The sequence below is a fragment of the Anser anser genome, assembly GCF_964211835.1.
Source record: "Anser anser genome assembly, chromosome: 14".
NCBI classification, from domain to species: domain Eukaryota; kingdom Metazoa; phylum Chordata; class Aves; order Anseriformes; family Anatidae; genus Anser; species Anser anser.
The window spans coordinates 4,590,633-4,610,864 of record NC_139735.1 but is presented as its reverse complement, the minus strand read 5'-3'; the positions used below and the strand labels follow the sequence as shown (position 1 = coordinate 4,610,864).

The window sequence follows — 20,232 nt, the reverse complement described above, 5'->3', positions numbered from 1 at the left end:
CTCTGCTGTGCCTCCGGCAGGAGCTGAGCAGGGGCAGGAGGCATGGCCTTGAGAGAGAAGTACGGCTCGGTCTGCACTTCGCTGCGTGTGATGGATGTTGCTGATCATCCTTGGCTAATTCTTTTAGGCACAATCCGTGGCCTTGGGAGCGGTGCGTGGCTACAGGGGGAGCGCGTAGCACAGAGCTCACGTGAAGATTATTAGGAGGCTCGACTTGCTGCGTGCATGTTTTTTAATTCCTTAACAAGAACTCGGGTCATGAAAACACACATCATTAACATCAAGCACATGTGCAGTGCCCTAATGGTTGTGGTGCACATCAAAGAAGTTGCTGGCGTAAAAGTTGTAGTTTCAAGGCCCAGCCCCGCAGACGCTTATTCGCGGTCACGGATGTTTAATCTCCCATGGCACTTGTTGCTGCTGCCCGAAATAACACTGTTGTTCTCCAGATCCAAGCATGTATTAGCAGCCCTGCCTTTTTGCAGGGGGTGTTGTTGCAGTCTGGCATATTTTGGTAATGGCAGATGCAATCTCAACGAGAAGAGAAGGAGAGGACGAAATTCTTGCTTTGTTCGTGTGATACCTATAGGCTGTGCTTGTCACTGGCTGTGCCCAGGCAGAACAGCAAGAAGAGCTGTGTCAGTCCCAAGGCAGGCAAGTGACCAGCTTATTTAAGTCCTTCTAGTACTATCAGTTTGGTCAGGAGCTCCTTAGCTTTCTTCCTTTACCTCGCCCCTCCTTTCCAGGATAGAAACAGACTTAACCCAATAGAAATAAAACATTTGTATGCTCCAGAGAATGGTGATTACAGTCCCAGAGCTTCAGCATTTTGGGAGGTTTTCCCACTGTTTTATGTTCCCTGGTTTGTGGCCTTGGGGAGGAGAAAGCCAAGTTCAATAGGAACTCTTGGACCTGTTTGGAAACAGGCCACGTGGATGCTTCTTGCTCCTACAAGCCTTTGGGTTAGGCTTGCTTTTATTTTGCTTCGCTGGAAGCAGAATGCAGCATTTCTGAGGAAAGCCTCTCATCTGGGAATCCTTTCTTCCTTTCTTTAATGGAGGGGGGAAAAAAGCCTGTAATGCTGAAGTGTAAACCGATGTCTGAATGTTAGCTGAGATGTGAGGTTTGCCGTGGTGGCCTTGCCTGTGCGGTGAGCGAAGGGGGAAAGCATTCGTGTTTTCTAGGGAGCTGGAAGCGGGTGGGTGCTGGCTGTGGTGAGGAGGCAGAGGAGCAAGCCCTGCTCAGAAGCACCTGTTGGCAGAGGGCACCTCGGAGAGGACTTGGGAGTACTTGTGATGCTCATTCCTAATGAGAATTAAAAAAAAAAAAAATTTACTGGAAAGCCCTCTGATCTTTAGAGGTCACCTGAGCAGGAACGCAGTGGTGCAGAGCGGGGTCGGGGCCGCTCATGTTTCCATGCAGGAATTCTCCGGACGTGTAATCCCTCACGCTGCGAGTTAAACAGTAATCAGCTAACCACCAGCCGCGATCATGTGGCTGCCTCAGCGCTGCCCTGGGCTGGGTGACAGCCTCTGCGGGGCCCCCAGCCTGTCCCGGGGGCAGCAGGGCAGGCAGAGAACAACTCCCCATTCGCTTTTGGTCCAGCTGCTCCTAGATTTCTAAGGCCTGGATCTTCCTCTTGCAAAGGCTGAGCGTGTGATCTGCTTCCAGCTGTGTGTTGTTTCGGTCTCTGGAGGGTGAGATTTTAACATCGCAGCCTGGCTATTAGCTGCGTTTTATTTTTCAGTTTTGCTTTGCACATCAGCAGTGCGGCTTGACAGCTGTGCTGTGCGTGCACCTGCAGGGCGGGTGCAGGATGGACGGGGCAGCGGCAGCTTGTGCTGAGTCCCTGCTGGGGGAAATGATTTTTGGGGAGCTGGGGGAACCCCTGGCAGTGCTGGCAGCCACGTGGTAGTGGATGGTCAGTGTAAAGCCTTGAGCAGCGGGAGCCAAACCAAAACCCACGGCTCATCCCCTGTGTCTGATGCCTGCTCCGCAGGTGCTGTTGCTGTAGGTTGGGCCTGATTTTGGGCTCGTGGATGACCTTGTGATGACCGTGGGATCTATCTTACACCACCTGGTGTCCTCTGGTTAGGCATGTCTCTTCACAATAGCTTTGGCAAGTCCTAAAATAAAAAGGCATGTTTTCCATTTGTATCCTCCCCCACTGAAGGAGAGATGGGACCCAGCACCTCCTAATTCTCTACTGCTTTTTAGAGCATTTCGGATGGACAGCCCCTGCTGGCACCGTGCCGAGCGGGGATGAGTGGTGGCAGTAATTTCCATCAGTGTAGAATAAAACGTGATAGTTTCAGGAAGGACAACAGACACTGCAGAGATGCTGCTGGGACCGTTCCTGTGAGAAACGTGGGGGGATCTTGGCAGCGCCGGGTGAGGAAGCAGCAGTGCAGAAGTCTTCCTTTCAGATCTCTAACAGCCCCCGTGCATGAGGGGCTGTGGCCTTGGTAGTCAGTACGCTTGCGAGTCCTCTTCCTTCAGCACATCTCTGACTTGGGAAACAACAGAAGCTGGGAGCTGGGAAGCATCTCGAGCGCAGTAAATCTGAGGCAGGGCAAGCTGCTGTGCTGGGTAAACAAGGCGTTGTGAGCTGCTGCAGTTCTGACAGCAGCCTCTCGTGACAAAGCTGAGGAGCTGAGCAGGCTGGCGGCAGGAGAAAGTACAAGGAGGAAGGGAGAGAGCAGCGCTGGTGTTGTGTACGGGGCATGAAGGACTTGTCTTCACAAGGCCCTCGTGTCTGTAAGGTAAATTCCCCTAAAAAAGCTCAGCTTGCAGGCACGCTGCCAGTTTTCACATCTTTGTGCCCCGTTACTCTGTCCCTTGTATCTGCTTGGCTGCAGGGTCAGGGTCTGTGCAGCACAGGCCAGCACCCGTTAGGTTCATTCTCAGCACAGCCCTCATCCGGGGGAGGTGCTGTTAATGCTCTGAATCACTCTGTCATTAGGGTATTGGGTGAGCCTTGGGTCTGACTTGGGAAAGGGGCGTGAGGTTTGGGGGTTTGATTTAATTATTTTATTTTTTTGGTAGGAGGATGTGGCTGGAAGGGTCCGGTCCCGACTTCACTGCTGGGACATCACGTGTGAGCCTCCCCTCGGTGGTGGTGCACGGGGACGTTGCCAGTCCAGAGCCAGTGGGGGACGTTAGCATGCAGGGCTGGCAGCTTGCTGGTGGGTGTAGAAGCCCACACTGCCTTTATTTTTTGTTGGCTGTGTCACATGAGCGCCACGGAGACAGATGATGTTGTCGGATCGGTCCCTCTGAGCTATTTCTGTATCGATCATGGGTGAGAGCATCCCAGCCTCTCCTCTGCCCGTGGTTCCAGCGAGCGCTGTCAGTGCCGTGGCTGCTCTGCTTTGCCCCTTGCCTCCGTAGGGTTTTTGTCTGGGTGCTCCTTGCAGGCAGCGCCAGCTCCGCGTAGGCTGGTGTGCACTGGTCTGCTCTCAGAATCCTCCTCTCATCTCTGGAGATGGATTTTTGGGGGGGAGAAGTGCTGGGAGATGTTTATTTTGTCAGTCAAAAAATCCTACGTGCTTTGAAAGCCCCCCAAATTTAGGTCATTTATCCCTTTGTACTTGTACGTTTGTATTCACGGGCGTCTCTGAATAAAATTTTATTTGATTTTAAAAATAGAAGTTGGAGCAAATATTATTTCAGTCCGCTTCCCTTTGGGTGGTGTTGGCCCTCCTAATACTTATGGTCTGGTCTGACTCCTGTTATCTACCTCCTTATGGGCATAAGTGAAGGCCCAGGAGTTTCATTTCCAGGCTCCAGGTTTTGCTCCGGCTCGGACCCCCTTTAGCATCTGACTCCGTGCCGTGTGCTGTGCACTAAATGTGCCCGGCCACGTCTTGTCGTGCTCGGTGTGGGGATGTAGGCTGTAATTACTTCTCACATAGGCTGCAGAAACTATTTTTCCTCTTAATCCCACAGCAGTATTGAGTCACCGGGTTTCTTACAGTAGTGATTATTCCTGTCCTGGTTTCAGAATTGACATTTCTTCAAGCTGTCCTTTGTCTGTCTGTATTTTTTCATCTGTCGTTTCCTTTCTGCTCTGGAGCTTGCTCTTTCTGTTCTGTGGTTCCTGGAGATCCTGCTGATTAAAGGCTGGGCTGGGTGATCTCACCCTGCGTGTGAATGCTGGAAGGGGGCCTGGGGAGTCTTTCCTCCTCCTTCCCACCGCGCTTTTGTTACCGGGACGCGCTCCTGTACGCACAGGGTCTGCGTGCGTGGTGCCTGCAATGACAAGGACATCTTTTTGCACAGATGCTTTTTGTAAGGTGCAGCTGTGCGGACAGGTTACGGCAAGATAATTTAGGGGAGAAGCGTGCAGCACACTGGATCCTTGCTGGTTTTCCTCAGCAGGTTTCAGGTTATTCCTCAAGAAAGAGGGTGGCGCTATCTTTTATCGTAGGGTATACCATAAAGCACCCTAACTCAGCTGCTGCAGATGATTCATCTACCCATATACATATTTAAATACATTAATAAAGCCCTCCTAAGGCTTGTCCACGGTCTCTTTGAGTCTGTCCCTGTGATGAAACACGGCTGAAGGCTGTGTTGTTTTTTCAGCCCCTGTATGTGTTTGAATGCGGGTGAACTTGCAGGTTCTTTTCCTGCTTTTTCTTTTCCGTGTTGCATTTGTTGATGACTTTTATCTTACGCTAGTGTCTTCCAATGTTGAGGTGCTCTTTAGGCTGCATTAAGAGGTTCTGAGAGCCTTGCCAGTTGTCCTTAGATAGTCAGGGATAGTGTCAGGGCAGTCTATTAGATACCAGGAGTATGTGCTGGATGTGGGGGGAGCAAGGGCTGAAAAGAGCTCCTGCCAAGCGAACTCTGACTGTCCTTTTGAAATGCTTTTCAGGAGACATGTCTGAAAGTAAAGCCAAGAAGATCGAGATAAAAGATGTTGATGGGCAGACGCTGAGGAAGCTGATTGATTACATCTACACAGCCGAGATAGAGGTCACGGAAGAGAACGTGCAGGTGAGTCTGGTTCAGCTGCTCCCTGGAAACCCAAGCCAGAAGCTTGAAACTCAAAAGCCTTGGAGAGGGGTGAGTGATCTCTTCAGGCTGCTGGAAGTAAAAGGTTGAGCTTAAAAGAGCTCCTGCCAGCCTTGTTCAGTCTTGAGGCACTTTGCTGCTTTCCCTGCGCGTACGTCATGTTGCATTTAGCTTTCGTATCAAGCTTTTATAACCAGCTTAGGCATTTGCATTCCAAGAAGCTGCTGACTTGTGGGTCAGTCTGTCAAAGGTCAGAAGATAGTCAAACAAGCAGCGCGTCGAATGTGGTTTTAAGGTCCTGACAGAGCAATCTGACTGTTAGTTTTTAAGTTCTTCTGGGGAGTTTGATTAGTTTGGCAGAGCTTTGAGTGGAATATATTGTTAAAATGAGGGCATTCTTCCCTTCTTTGTGTGCATTCTGTCTTGCAGCTCTTTGAGGTAAATATTTGTCTGAAAGTGGAAGGGGTAGTTGAAAGGCAGCCTTACAGATAAAGCAGGATGCAGGGAAGAGTGTTTTGTTGTCTGTGTCACATGGCTGTGGCTGCTGGTAAAGCCTTTTCTCTTCTCTTTCTTTGACTGTAAGAAAACGGCTGTGCACTTAGCCACTGATGTCTGGAAGGGATGCTGGGAGCTTGTGTGCAGGCGTGCTTTTTGGTTGTTCCCTGGTTTTGTTTGCAAGCGGTAGTTTAGGCCTGTTGTTGTCCTCTCGGTGATGCGGGCATCGGGCAGGGTAACAGCAGCCAGTGTCTGTCTCGCTGGAGAGGGAGAGGGAGGGGAAATGCTGCTGCCTGCGTTCTGTTGACCTAATTAAGACGGCAAAATTAGACTGGCACGAAGTCCTTTACTGCGTGAAATTGAGTTCTTGCTGTGGATGGGACACGCTTGCCTGTTCTGGTCCCTTAGGGAGGGCACAGGTTCTTGCTGTGCTGTAGCGTGTGGCTCTTCCTGCAGGAAACTCTGCAAAACCTGACGTATGTCTGCTTTGTGGTCTAAGCCGTGGGCCATCCTTCATGACCCAAGCCTGTGGGTGTCTTCTTTCTGCCCTCCAGCGGTACAAACTTGTCTTTCTGGCCTGCTCTCGACCTGGCTCTTCTCACATCAGGCTCTTATCACATCAGTTTGTGGACCCTGGTTGTCCTGCGGTGAGGCTGTGCAAGCCAGGCCCCTGGGGACCACCGGTGAGGAGACCTTCAAGGTGCCTTTGCAGCAAAGAAGCTGATGTTCAAACCCCCCTGAGCTACCTGTCCACTGCAAGGTCCTGTGCTTAACTGCAGCGTGTAGCAAAGGTTGTAAGGATGTGAGCTCCTGCACTACTTCAGTAGCACGTAGTGGGGAAGCAGAGTAGATTCTTGGACTTCTGGGGCCTCCTGTTGCTGGAGGAAAAATGACATTTACACCCTGTCAAGCTGCCATCTCTTCCTGGGGGAAATGTGAAGACTGTATCCACGTGCTTTCAGAAACGTATGCATTCCTTCCCTGCTCTGGTTGTTAGGTGGCCCACGAGCACCCACTCGGCACGTGGGATGTGCTGAGCTCCAGCTGCCATCTGGCGTGCCGGATCCTATCAGTCTGCATGGAGAGAGGCTTGCTTGAAGTTACTGCACGTGCTCTAGCTGTTCCCCCACGAGAGCACCTCGGTGCTCGTGTAGAGCTGCACCTCCGTATAAGTAGGGTGGCTGCACGGCCAGCTCCATCCTGCTCTGCACTGGCAGGGTAGACCTGCCCCGAGAAGTCCAGGTGTTGCATTTCCAATCAAACAAAAATAACTTTTTTTAGTGAAACCTAACCGTATTCTGCCTTATGTTGGCCTAGGGATTACAGAGAGCTGAGGTTAAGAGCCGTGCCTATCCTCATATTTTGGCTCACATCTCTCGGACAATATGATCAAAAATATGTTTGGTGAATACTAAGATTTAGGCAATGAGCTTTTTCCCAGTCTAATAAAGCACTCCCTTTTCTTCACGGTTTGTTTAAATAAGCACACTGTGAATAATCTATAGTCTGCAGGGAAATTAATTCATAAGAAATGAAGCTCATCTAGAGCAAGATCAACTGACTAGACCCTTTTGTTATGTTAAAAATGTCTGTCTTGAAAATGTTTTGTGGAATTTGATAGAATTTTGTGATGAAGCCCATAGAAAGGTTAAAGAGGAATTTCCATACCGTCTGTGGGTATTTAACCACTGAACAGAATGCCATAAACAGGTTAATGGCCACAGAGAGAAAAGTCTACGTAAAAGAATATTCTGTGATTCCTCAGAAAGGTTCACCCAGGTAAAGGCAAACCGAAGCGAACAATTAAGCCCTCGGTGTGGATTAACAATGGCAGCCTTAGGAAGACGTGAGCAGTTTTGGTATTTTACGTTGTCACGTCCTCCTGCTGCGCGGCTCCGTCAGCCATCCAGCCGGAAGGGTGCCTCGGTGGTGCCGGTCTGCGATGTTTCAGCAATGTTCCTTCACCGTCTCGTCGTCAGACTTCCTCAGCTCCCAGCAGCTATCTCGTGTCCGGAGCTCCGATTTCCTAGCTGGAAGAGGGTGCATCTAAGGGTTTTTGTGCAGTTTGACACCCAGTTGTTCAGACTTCCTCAGCAGATGGAAGAAGTGATTTCTGGGTATGCGTGCCAGTTAATTCCATTGGAGAAATTACAAGAAAAAAGATTGTTATATGACGTTAATTGGTTGTTAGGTGGCCCGAAGCTGTTACGCTGGTGCTGGCGTATGGAGAACCAGCAAATCTATCTCAGAGCATGCTAGAGAATTATTTAGCCGTGTATTAGGAGGCTTAGAGATACTCACACTCATGTTGCTGAAGCAGGTGAGTTGTTGGCTGCTTTGGCTGTCCTTGTCTTTGTTGTGGTGTTTTCTGTGCGTGGCAGGAGACACATTGCACTGCAAATAAGAGCCCAGTGCTCTTGTGCCAACAGTGCTGTGCTGCTGGAGCACAACATCCTGCAGATGGGCTGGCAGTGGGAGGTGGGTCAGAGCTGTTGTCGTTCAGGGAGGAAGGTTTTATTCAGACTTGAACAACAAGGTTTTTCCATCCGTGAGCAAATACAATGGGGGGAAAGTGCAGAAAACTGATGACAGAAGTCAACAGCTGTCCCCGATCTGAAGGTGAAACGAGTGACACAAGAATTGGAGCAGTTGTGTGTGGAGTTCCCTCTCCAGGTACAGGTTACTTTTCTGCACCTGTGGAAATCCATATCCTTCTGGAAGGCAAGAAATTATAAAAACGATCCAGTTGGGCTTCCACTTCAAAGAAGAAGTGCTTCTCCACCCAGAAACGCAGTGTGGTAAACATCTGCATTCATAAGGTTCTTGGTGTGCTTATCTTGGAAAAGAAATAGTGCTGAAGCCGCCGGAGATCATGGGGTTGGTGTGTCCAGGCTGGCTGTGACACTGAATGGAGATCTGAGAGGAGGCTTTTCATTCTCCTAGGAGCTCCTGTAAAGACACCCGAACCTCTGTCTGTAGACAGTGAATACAGTCCTCCTTCAGCACTTTGTACCCATCCTTAGTGATGGCACTTAATTACTTGCAGCCTGAGAATTACCCTTCCAATTAAGAAAGTCACTGCCATTAGGGTTGTAATGATTCCCTGGGAAAAGTCCTGATTAACCTGATTTCGTGATTAAATTCCTATTAATGAGGTGCAGCATACCACATGCGTGGTGTCCTTGTACACTACTGCGGTCTGAGGTATGGCTCGTGGAAAGAAAAATGAAGAGATGTCTAGAAATCAACTGACCGGGGGAAATAGATGTTGAAACTGTCAGCATTCAAACATAATAATCATAATAAAAAATGTCTCGAGAAAGGAGGAAAAAAGCTTCGCTAGCATCTGTAGCGCTTCCTTTTCAGAAGTGTGCTTCCCCACCTCGTGTTTCCCAAAGGACTTAGGACTTCAAAACAGAGGAAGGAGACTCTCGGGGGGGAAAAGAAGTTTGGGTACTGCAATGATGAAGGGTGCTAAGTGGGTCATTTCATCTCCCGCCCCTCTGTGTGCTCCAAAAGCTGCAGCTACAGCTTGTACAGTTTGCAGAGCGCCTTTCAGCTCAGCTTTAGGAGATGCAATAAATCAGGTCTGTTTTCTCCCTGCTGTAATAACTCGTTGCTTTGTGTCACCTTCCTGGGGTGCTGGAGAGTCCTCCAACAGCAAGGCAGAGTTGTGGGCACGGGGACCTTTTCAGCCTTCGGGAAGTCATCTAGGTGAGATTGGCCTTACAGAAAGGTGAGAAGAAACTCGTGTGTGGCATCAGAGGACTGTGCTGGAAGCCTGGCAGGTGCTCCTCCACTTTTTTTTAACCAACTGTTTACCAAGAGCCGGTTTAGCTGTTCTGTGCAGTGAAGTTGGAGAAGGTAGATTAGGAGGGAAGTTGCAAGCTACTCCCCTCTTTTCTCTCTCATCCCTGTATCCCTTCTTATGCCTGTTCCTGGAGAGGTTTGTGGCTTTCTGATCCTGCCATGCATGCTGCTGCCTTGGCTATTTCACCCCAGGTGGAACATTTAAGTAGAAGCACCATTGTTCACGCTTGGCATTGCGTGGTAGCAACTGGGGAGTGATAAAGCCTTAATTGCCTTCCTTACGCTGAAAAGCCACATTACAATAATGCCGTTTTATCTCTGTTCCATGTGCACTGTTGAGCTATTAAGTAAAAACCGAGCATTTAACCTGCCTTGCAAATGTGAGCTCTGCTTGTTTCTCTGCTCGTGGTTTCCCCCGGGAGCTGTCTCCCTGTTTGGGCAGATGTGCGGTCCCAGCTGTGGCCCTGGATGTGCTGCTGAGGATTACAGCCAACACCCTTTTTGGCTTCCAATTTGACTAAATTGTCAAAGCAGCTTAAAAGCTTTAATGTCTCTGCTTTGGGGAAGCGCTCCTCGCCCCGTTTTGCAGAGGAATAGTGCAGGTTGCCTCTTGGCTGAGGTTACCTGCAAGACCGTAGCAGAGGAGGGAACTAACCCCAGTCTCTGAAGCCTAGCGTTAATGCCCTGAATATGGAATGAACCTCACGGCAACACAGATCGCTTTTGGCTGAAAGATGTTTCTGGTTCAGAGACATCAAAGGTTTATGAAAGTGTTTAATTGCACAGACGATGTTCTGTTACACTTGAGGCTGGTACAGAGTCTGCGGAGTGAGAGCACAGCTGGAGAAATGGATGGTTATTGCTGTTTTGTACCATAGATGAGGTTCTGGACATAATTTATTTAGCAAAGAAATCAGTCTCGGTAGCAGTAGCAGGTAATTTTGATAGAGTTTTGAAAGACGACTGGATCTGGTGAGGAGGCTGATCTGGTGGAGAAGCCAGATGAACAGTACGTGCTCTAAATTGTTCGCAGTAGTTGGAGTTCAAATATTAAAAGCCAAATCCAGACCCAAGTGAGTAACTTGCCTGGATTTTAATGGGGTTGCAGCTTGGTCCTGCTGCACGTTTAGGCAGGGCATTTCCTCTTGTTATTTCTAAAGGAAACAGACATTGTGCTAGCGGATATCCTTTGCTTGCTTTTTGCCTTCCCTGGTAAAAAAAAAAAACAAAAAACAAACAAGTAGAGCGGTAAGATGTTCAGCTGGGAAATAAGAAAGAGAAAACCCACTCATCTGTTGATAAGCTATTTTTATCCTACTTCTAAAGCATTATATGATAACGCTCCTTTCACAATAACTGCAGTGGTGTGAGGCTGCTTCTCTGCTGCCCTGTCAAGCCAGCCTGAGGCTGCAGGATAGCAGTACTGGGATGTCCAAGGGGATCTGGCATGTGGGTATCACTGACAGTAGCTCAGAGGCAATATCCCCAAACGCTTCAGCTAGGCATCTGCAGGCACGCTTGATGGTAGGGTGTGCTTGGAGGAAGCTCTGGCTGGTCACAGGTAGTCTGCAGGGAGTTCCCATCCATCGTGCAAGTCAGGCACTCACCTTTCTGCTGCTGGAAGGAGCTCGTTCAGCCAGGTAGAAAGTTGCTCACAGCTAGGTTCCAAAACTGCAAGAGCGTTGCCATCGCGATTTAATCAAAACCACAAAAAACCACAAACTAATCTTCTCCTGGCGTCAAGAGGCCTGGGGCAAAATGGGCTCCCAGGTTAATTGTTTTTTTTTTTTTTTTACTGTTGCCTGTTGAGGTGGCTGCTTGGCAGCAGTCAGGTACTGTAGGTCTCTGCTGGAGCTGGAATGTGTCAGAGGCTTAGAAAACACCTGGGGTGAGTTGTGAGTGTCCTGCCCTGATGGGAAACTGAGTGTGGGGGGAGGCAGGCAGGGAGGGGAGGTCTTTTTCCCTTCTCTGCCATCAAGATTTGAGGAGGTGAGTGAGGTGAGTGCTGTTAACCTGCTTGTTTTGTTTAACAGCCACATTTTTTTTTTGTTGGAAATAGTTTTCCGGAAATCTGTGCTCAGATGGTGAGCACAGATGCCTGGTTTGAAGACCATGTGTGAAGCAGCCAGAGCTACGGAAGAGCTGGGATCAGAAATGTCTGCAGTTGCTGTAAGACATAAGAAAGGAAGTAGCTGATGTCACAGGCTGTAACATCCCGACCGATGTTATTTTCTACTTCCTATCCTTGCTCATTGACCTCCAAGATGGTCTTTCCAGCAGATGTGGCATTCCTGACCCAGTTTTGTCTCTCTTTTCTGCCCTTGGTTTTGTAGGTACAAAGCAGTACCTCATTTTCAGATGCAGTCATGAACCACAGCACTGGTGTCCACAGATTTTGTGTGGCTGAGAACGGGGGCCGTTGATTTGAATAGTTGGCCCCATCTTTCCTGAGAACCTTGCTGTTACCAGAACCTGCTCGAGCTTGCTGCTGTCTCCCTTTCTAGTGGGGCAGTTTGGGCACCCTGCTCAAAAGCCAGCATGGTTTTGATGGAAATAAGAAGGCTTGAGATTCTGAGGGTGCTGGGGTGGTGTCAGCTTTGAATGTGATGGTAAAACATGCAAATAATATAAAGCTCTTCAGGGGAAACCAAATCTGTGGGCAGGACCTAGCTGCAGCAAAGGCAGAGATTCAGGTGTGTCCCTGGTTGTTTGCATTTTGTCCTCCCCTTACACAACTTGAGGTCCTTTGAGGAGAAGAGCTCTGCTCTCAGCCCAACACAATATAGCCATTTCCATCTCTCAGAGAATGGAAAATTCCGTATATAAATACTGCTGAAACGTTAACCTTCTTTCTCACACCCCACAGTGATGTGTCCCTGTCTGGAGGGGGGTTGCATCTAGCTCATGCAAGTTGGGAGTTAAACTTTCTCTGTTGCTATCTCCGATTTCCCTTTCTTGTTTTTCCAGGTTTTGTTGCCGGCTGCTAGCTTATTGCAGCTGATGGATGTTAGAAAAAACTGCTGTGACTTTCTTCAATCCCAGCTGCATCCCACGAACTGCCTTGGAATTCGAGCTTTCGCAGATGTGCATGCGTGTACCGAGCTGCTGCAGCAGGCGAATGCCTACGCAGGTGAGGAAAAGGTCGTCTGTTTGTCGAGGTAAACCTGCTTGCAGGTGCAGCAACTCATAGGCTGAGCAAGATCAGTGTGTAGTGGTTGGTCTCATCGTGCTTCTAGTATTAGACCAGGAAAGGGAATATACTTTGTGTTGCAGACTTGTGACTTCTTGTGATGCTGCAAATTGTGAAATGTAGTTTGGTGGCAGGGAAATGCGCAGAAGGTTAAAACAAAAAAAACCCAACCCCACTATTCTTTGGATCCCAGCCTGCAAAATAGTTCCTTGGAATGTTCCTAGTGAGCTCTTTGGCTTCCTGCTCCACAGCACGGTGTTGGAGTGCTGGTGTTCACCCATTGCCCTCTCAAAGGGTGTGCTGCTCTTTGAGTGCAGGAAGTAGTCGCTGGGGATTTGTGCACTCTAGGAATAACTGGCAGTGGGCAAAATTAAATCTTGTGAGTGGGAATGGGAACACTCAGCTAAAACAAATCGTCATGCAGTTTGAGCCTCTGATCTGTGGGGCACTGGTAGCTTACACCATGGGTAGATAAACCCTTATTTCCTTAATTCCTTGAGAGTGGGCATGCTTGGTTGCAATAAGTAGGTGCAGGCAATGGCTGTCAGCATTCCTCGTCTGCGTTGTAAATGTAAAGCTGTTCCAAGTGGGCCTGTACTCTTAACTCCCCTGCACTTTCCAGTCTCCTCTGGGACAGTTGCCCTTGAACTCTGATCAGAATTTCTCTACTCAGTTTGTTTTTCTGCTTTTGTGTCTGTTTATATAGGCAAAAATACACCTGCTCTCTCCCAGAGCACCTGCTCTGTCCTGCACCATTTTCTTGGGTATGTTTTTGTCCTTAATTGGACCGTAAGTAGGCTCAGTGGAATAAAAATGTGCCCACCGAGTCCTCCCCTATTCTCCTGCAAATAAAAGTAAAACCTTTTTCAGCTGCTTTGGCTGTATTATCCCCTGGAGGAAAAGGTACCCTGGAAGGAATGGTTAATTTTGTAAAGGCTTGCTTGTAATATCTCATTATCCTTGCTTCCAGGCCCTGTTTAATCTTTAACCCAACAAGCAGTGCATTCACTGTATATTTTATTTGGTTGTTTGGCAATTAGAAAGTCTGCTTTGTTGTTTTATTGGCCTTCATAAGTCCCAGTTAGTACAGTAGCCCATGTAATGTTAATGGAACTCCATTAATAAAAATGCCATTAAAATTCTTTTCGCTATGTTGTTTATGTAACAGCATTAAACAAAGACAGAGGTCCCCAGGCTCAAGAGCCCCTGTGTGCGTGAGCTCAGTTCCTTGAGAACTGCTTGGTTCTGGCCAATGGATAACCTCAGTAGGTAGGGGAGCTGCCTTGACAGAAGCAGGCACAAGTTACTTTATTAAAATCAGTAAATATTTTTACTCGCTTCCAACAAATAGCAAGAGATCAAATATCTTTCTACTGCCAGATGCCAATCTAGAATGAATAGGAGATTGTGTCCAGAAGTCAGAGTGCATACAGATTACTGTGTCGGGAGCATTTCCTGTTTTTCAAGTATTTAAGGCTAGAGTAGTTCATTAGATCTTAGATATGATTTCCAGCATAACACAGTACTAAACTTTATTGATCTTTTTAATCGGAGCCTTTGGCTTAGCTGTGGTGTTTTGGTCCCCATCAGACTAAAGGGGTCTGTGGCTGCGGAAGCCCAAGTGCCCTCTGCAGCAGTGGCATTGGTAAGGAGTTGTTCGGGTGAGATCTCCAAGGAGATACTCTCGGGAAGTTGTGCCAGCTTGTGCCCCCGCAGTGCTGTTTTTTGGCAGGCAAAGTACTTTGCAGAGATGAAATCAAGAGGCAGATCTTGCTGCAGAGGGAGCTCTTTGGATATATGAGTCTGAACTTCTCAAAGCTAAAGGGGTTAGGGCTTGAAAAAAGCTGCTTCAGATCAAGTGGCTGAGAATTGTGTTTCAGTCAAAGGTAAATGAGACATAGAAAATGGCAGGTGAGCTTAAATTGGTGTGTATTTCTAAGAAATGCTAGGAAAACTAAAATTGTTCTCGACCAGCTAATGGCCATTTTGACCTAGAAATTCTTTCCTAGAAAGTAATTATTTCCTAGTGCCCTTTGGTTAGATGTAAAGCATGACAGATTTGATGATCCCTTTTGGGCTTGTGCTGCAAACTAAATTCTTCCAGTTTGGGATTACAGCCAGAGATGTGAATGGCTGTATTTTGTTTTCAGGTGGCTCCCAAAGTTACAGCATGGAGGAATTTGGAGGCAAAAAAGGGAAGAGAAATGTGTATGGTTGCAGTCTGAGTAGGAAGAGGAAAGGCTGCCTGGGAAGATAGATGCTGAGGGTTTGGAAGAGGGGGAAGCTGAAATTTATATGTTTTTGGGGAAAAATAAAAAGTTGGAAGGGAAGAAAAACTGATCCCATATGTGTGCATGGGACGAGGCTTCCCTCTTGCCTATCTCTCTGTTGTGTTCCTTCGTGCACACAGATTCAGCTGGGTGCTCTGGGAGCCTCCACTATTCACTGCTGGCCTGTGTGCACCAAGCTGACTGTGTTCGGCTGGTGCATGCTGAAAGTGGGCTTTGCTTGAAATAACTGCAAATATCAGACACCCTTGATGGAGCCTCTCATCTAGGTGTTGAGCAGATTTGCTTCTGGGTAGGTTGTTGAAATGAGCAAGAATTGAATCTCAAGGTAGCCAGGTTACTTACTGCTTTAGGAAGGTATCGACGCTTTTCTCGATTGCCACTAGTAATCATATCTGCCACTGGAAAGTACTTCGTGGCTTTGCAGAAAGTTAAGTTCCATTTTATGTTTTATTGCCATTTACAAAAGAGTCTCATGGAGCTTGTGTTACTTCAAATAACATCTCATTTCTTAGCCTCCTCTGAGACTATTTTCTTTTTGTTTGGCCATTCAGTTGCAGTGTGTTGTTTGTCTTGGTTGCCCAGAGCTGTAACGATAGCAGTTCTCTGAATGCTGTAGCCCTTCCATTGACTTAAAGCATGGATTTCATTATAATTTTGTGTTCCCCTTTTTCATTTGTTGAACAGAGCAGCACTTTCCTGAGGTGATGCTAGGAGAAGAATTTCTTAGCCTTAGTCTGGACCAGGTTTGCAGTTTAATATCAAGTGACAAGCTCACAGTCTCCTCTGAAGAAAAGGTACAGTAAATCATATAGCAACAGTGAATTTAAGAATGCTGAATGTTTCTAGATATTACATTGGAAACTGTTCTCTTGTTACGCTCTTTAGGGGCCATTTTCTAACAGAGTTCACGAAAGGAGAATTTAAAATAGTGCAATTCTGTAAAACACGTGAAAATGACCTTCAAGTGGTTGTTCTTCATAGGAAGTAATGATTCTTAGATCTGTGTCTCTTCCAAAAGCCCTGGGGGACAGAACTGAATTCCAACTAGGAACCTCCCATCTGTTGTTGATGTAAAGCTCATATTACCTGTTGTAAAACCTCAAAAGTAGGTGAATTGCATGCACTAGGCCAGGGAGGAGTACTGCCTTCTGTTGCACCTTGAACAGAACAAGTAAAGGAGGTCCACAACTGAGAAGGAAACATTTTTCTAACATCATGAATATATATTTTTTTAATGGAAGAGGGAAGTAAGGCACTGTTTTGGTTGTTTTGAGGCTGAAATGTTGAACCATCCCATGTTGTCTGTAGTCCCAGAAGGGAGCTCAAGCAGTGGTTGGGGCACTCAGGGAACTCCAGGTCCTCTTTGTCATGACCTGCAGCAGGTTTCTGGGCTGTGTGCTTCAAGTCTTTCCCTCTGAATCAACACTACAGGGAGGTGGACAACTGTAGAGGCTACAGAAGAGCTTGAGGGTCACTTGTCTTGTAACTTCAGGCCCCCAGTTTTGATGGGGTGGGGCTGGACCCTGGTGTGTTGGGTGCTGCTGTTGTGTCCTCAGCTGGCCCAGGTGTGTGCACCCATCCTGCCCAGTCCATCCGTGCTGCAGATGTGCATGTGCTTGGGCCCGTACGGGTCATGAAGCTTGCCAGGAAACCTGCAGCATGCGAGGTGTGGATGCAGATACGCTTTATTCAGATCCACAGCCAGCAAACTGGGAGGCTCTGGGAGTGCGTTTCCGCAGGGCTTGGGCCAGCGTGGGCGTCTCGGTGGGGTGCTGCTCTGTGCCACACAGGCATGGCCAAAAGGGAAAAAACAAATAGTGTGAACTCCCGGCAGAATTGCTTTGCGTGAACCAAGGCGTCTGCAAAGGGAAGTGCAAGTTTAGTAACCACTTTTTCCAGTCCTGTGCAGCATTGTTAAAAAGCTTTTGTTGGCCTTGAGCCCGGAGAAATCAAAGTGTCTTCTCCCTCTTCTCAGCTTTATACAATCAAACCAGTATTTCTGTAGATGGTTCTAAAAGTTGAATATACAAGTCAGTGCAAGGAAATGGAAGCATAAGCTGTACATTCAAAACAACAGCTACCAGTAACAGGAGATAAGCAGAGAATGGGATTTGAATATAAACGTGAAATATGTGCTGGAGACCAAAGACCTGCTGAAAATTGAGGGCAGAGTGGTAGGCTGCTGCTTTGTATTAGCTTCAGTGTGACAGATGAGCAGTTTTCCTGACCTTTATTCTTCCTATCTGCTAATGTGTTTGGTGTGTATCTATACGTGCATTTCCACACACGTTTATATGCGTGTGTGCATGACGGAGGATAACTATTTTTCAGCAAAGGTGTAGTAAGCAAGCAAATGCTACAAACATCTGAGGGTTAAATTGTCCCAACCAGACTTAGTGAGAGGCTTTCGTGCTCCTGTTCTTGCCATGTCCCATGCGTGCAGCCCATGAGCCCGGGCATTCCCATCTCTCAGAGGTGGAAGAGCTACAGCTGAGTCCCAGCAGGGCCAGAAGGCAGTGAGCCCCAGAGGGCAGAGTTGCCCCTAATATGCTTCCAGACCAGGTGTGTGCCCAAAAGCTTGTACCTTCTCCCCTTCCTCTGCCACCTCCCAGCTAATACTAACTGACCTAATAAAATATATTCTTTACCTCAACGGATTTTGGCATAACAATATCTCTAGGCTATCGTGACTACAAAAATTGGTTGCTGCCACAGAAATGATTTAATTGTAAGATGACTACTCCGAGGAATTTTCCCCTTTAATCAGAGATTATTGTCCTTTCTATCCTTCTCCCCCTTGCTGTTGTCAGTCTCTGCAGTTGCACGGGTCCTTCTGGCCTAGGACAAAAGTTGGGTTTGGTCCATGGCTGCTCCTTTTGCTATAGTTAAGCACTTTGAAGACAGCTTTATTGGTGCTTTCTGCACCTGACCTAATTTACTCTATAATTATAGCAGTGTATGCAAGCAAGGAAAAACTATTAAAAAATCATGTTTGCTTATATTTACTAACTCTGAGTGAAATGGAGGGGCTTCCAGCCCTCAAGAAATGGCTTCTGCCAGCTCAGAATAGTGGTGAAAAACTTCTGAGAGAGTTGGGATTTTTTATTTTGGGGACTTCACACAGAGCCCATTAATTGACCCATCCTAGCATGCAGTAGGAGCTGATGCAGAGTTTGGTTGTCAGTGCTGGGAGCATCTCACAACTGGATTTTTCCCTGCAGAGGGAAAATGTTTTGTGAAAATGTATCAGTGTCTCAGATTCAGATTTTTTTTCCCCATTTTTTAAAATCAGAGCCAATAGGAGATGCCAGTGGGTGACTTTTTAAATTTCTGTTATTTTTGGAGTAGGCACAGCGGGGTAGTCAGCGTGTGCCTACCTCTGGAATGGTCTCCAGCGCTGAGGAGATGGTTAATTCCTCATACCCACTGCTTTACCTCCCTTTAACAATTTTTCACTGTCATCTTGATCTGCAGCTGGATATATTCCAGTCCAGCGACCTGTTCTGGTGCGGAAGAGGTTAATGAAAAGCATGTTTGTGGGCTAAACATTGCTTTATGCTCCTACCATGCTCATTTGCAATTAAAAATCTCTTAACAACCTAGTTTCCATTTTAAATGCCTTGTAGCTAAAGTGAAATAGTTTGTTTGTTTATTTATTTGTGCTTAAAAATACTTCAGGGTTCTGGAGTAGTTATTTTCCCCTGCGCTCGCTGGGGTTTGATTACAGGGCTCCCCGTTGCGTTGCTGAAATCCTTGCTGCAGCTTCCTGAATTCCAAGCAGTTCAGCAAGAGCGTTTGTTGGCATAGGAAATGAGGCTCCTGCTTTACTGCTCACTTGTTTTTTTAAGTGTGTAGTTCAGCAAAGAGGAGGAAACCCCTTTGCACTCTGCCTCTCCTTTGTGCGAGGAAGCGGCAGTCGGTGCCTCCTGCAAATACATTTGCCGGCAACAACTGGGGACCGAGAGGCAGTGCCCTAGGTTCAAGTTAATGCTGTCAAATTACTGACCTTGGACCAAAGAAATGGTTTGCTGGGGGGGACTGGAAAGAAGGAAAAAATAGCTTTGCAAATTGGCCTGACCAGGCGGTGACCCCGGGGGGAAGTTGAAGCCACGGGCACAGGCTGGGTGCGCTGGGGTGAAGGGGCAGCGGCACCGCGGGCTGCGTGCGGGAGGGATGCACCCAGGCCCTCCCCAGTAACTGGAGAGCAGGATCTGTGGCATAATTTTGCCTGTAGCCACGAGTTAAGTGTCAGAATTTAATTCTGACTCTGTGAGGAAACTCCACCGCGAGGATCAATATCCTGCTGTGCAATATCTGAGACTGCACCAGCCCCTTGCCTTTGTGCCTTTTCTCAGGAAGCCTTTTACGCTCCCAGTGACATTTTTAGGCCTTTCTTTGGGGAGGAGTGTGGCTGACAGTTATATAAGTGCACGCATATTCATGCGTGGATCATGTAGGACACTTCCGTACGCGTTTATCCATTGCACAGGGCTCTCTGCTGCAGGGGGCTGTTTGTGCGCAGCGTGTCATGGAGCCAAAGTTTGGGTCCTTGTCTGCGTGGGCTGCATCCAGAAATAAAACTACGTTTGGGCTCAGACCAGAAGTCCATCGTGCCCTTGTTTCCCTGTGGGAAGCGCAGCCCTGCCTGTAGTATCCGGGCATTTTGAGCGGTGAAATAAATGCAGTGCAGAGTGGGGTGAATCTGTCCTGTGGGTTTCTTGGGTTTGGGGGGAACTGGTGTATGGATTAAATACGATGGTGAGGCAGCGACTTGCCATGAGAGCAGGCTCCTTCAGGAGGGGCGATCTTTCTTATCAGTAGTAATCGTTGTGGCTGATTTCATGAATAATGTCCACCACAAATGTCAAAAGGCTAATTAAGTTTCCTGGCCGCCTTCCAGTACTCCTTACTGTACAAGAGGTGCATGATTGTCCTGGACACATGCTCAGGTCTGAGAGCGATACAGCACATCGAGATACGGAGTTGCTTATTAGCATGCACGGTCAGCTCGCCTCTTGGCTACTGTGGTGCTTGAGCTCTTTGCATACTGTCCTGACTTTTTCATCTGTTTGTTTGATAGGGATCTTGCATCTCCTTCCTTTGACATTGCGAAATCACAACGCTGCTGATTTTGGGAAGGTGACTGCAAGCCTGTTCTCTTTTGTACATTAATTGTATTCTTATCTGTGTAGGTCTTTGAAGCGGTTATTTCTTGGATAAATTATGAGAAGGAGTCTCGCTTAGAGCACATGGCTAAACTGATGGAGCATGTTCGCCTGCCCCTTTTGCCCAGAGATTATCTTGTACAGGTTAGTCTGCAAATAAGTAATTAATATTGCGCTAAAGCTGATGGAAGCTCCTTAATCAGTGTCTTCGCTGTTTGCTTCTGAGATGGGTATTTTGGCATGTAGCTCAGTCTGTAAACAG

General features: G+C 47.6%; 1 protein-coding gene across 3 annotated transcripts in view; it reads left to right on the top strand.

Annotated features, from left to right (window-relative positions):
• The window catches only part of KLHL3 (kelch like family member 3), a 41,418-nt gene that overhangs the window by 10,588 nt on the left and 10,598 nt on the right, over nucleotides 1-20,232 (top strand). For all 3 annotated transcript variants that reach the window (XM_083798340.1, XM_083798341.1, XM_083798339.1), the window contains 4 exons: nucleotides 4,880-5,001; nucleotides 12,292-12,454; nucleotides 15,490-15,599; nucleotides 19,998-20,114. In XM_083798340.1, the coding sequence (XP_083654466.1) occupies nucleotides 4,880-5,001; nucleotides 12,292-12,454; nucleotides 15,490-15,599; nucleotides 19,998-20,114 (512 nt within the window). The remainder of the gene's footprint in view (nucleotides 1-4,879; nucleotides 5,002-12,291; nucleotides 12,455-15,489; nucleotides 15,600-19,997; nucleotides 20,115-20,232) is intronic.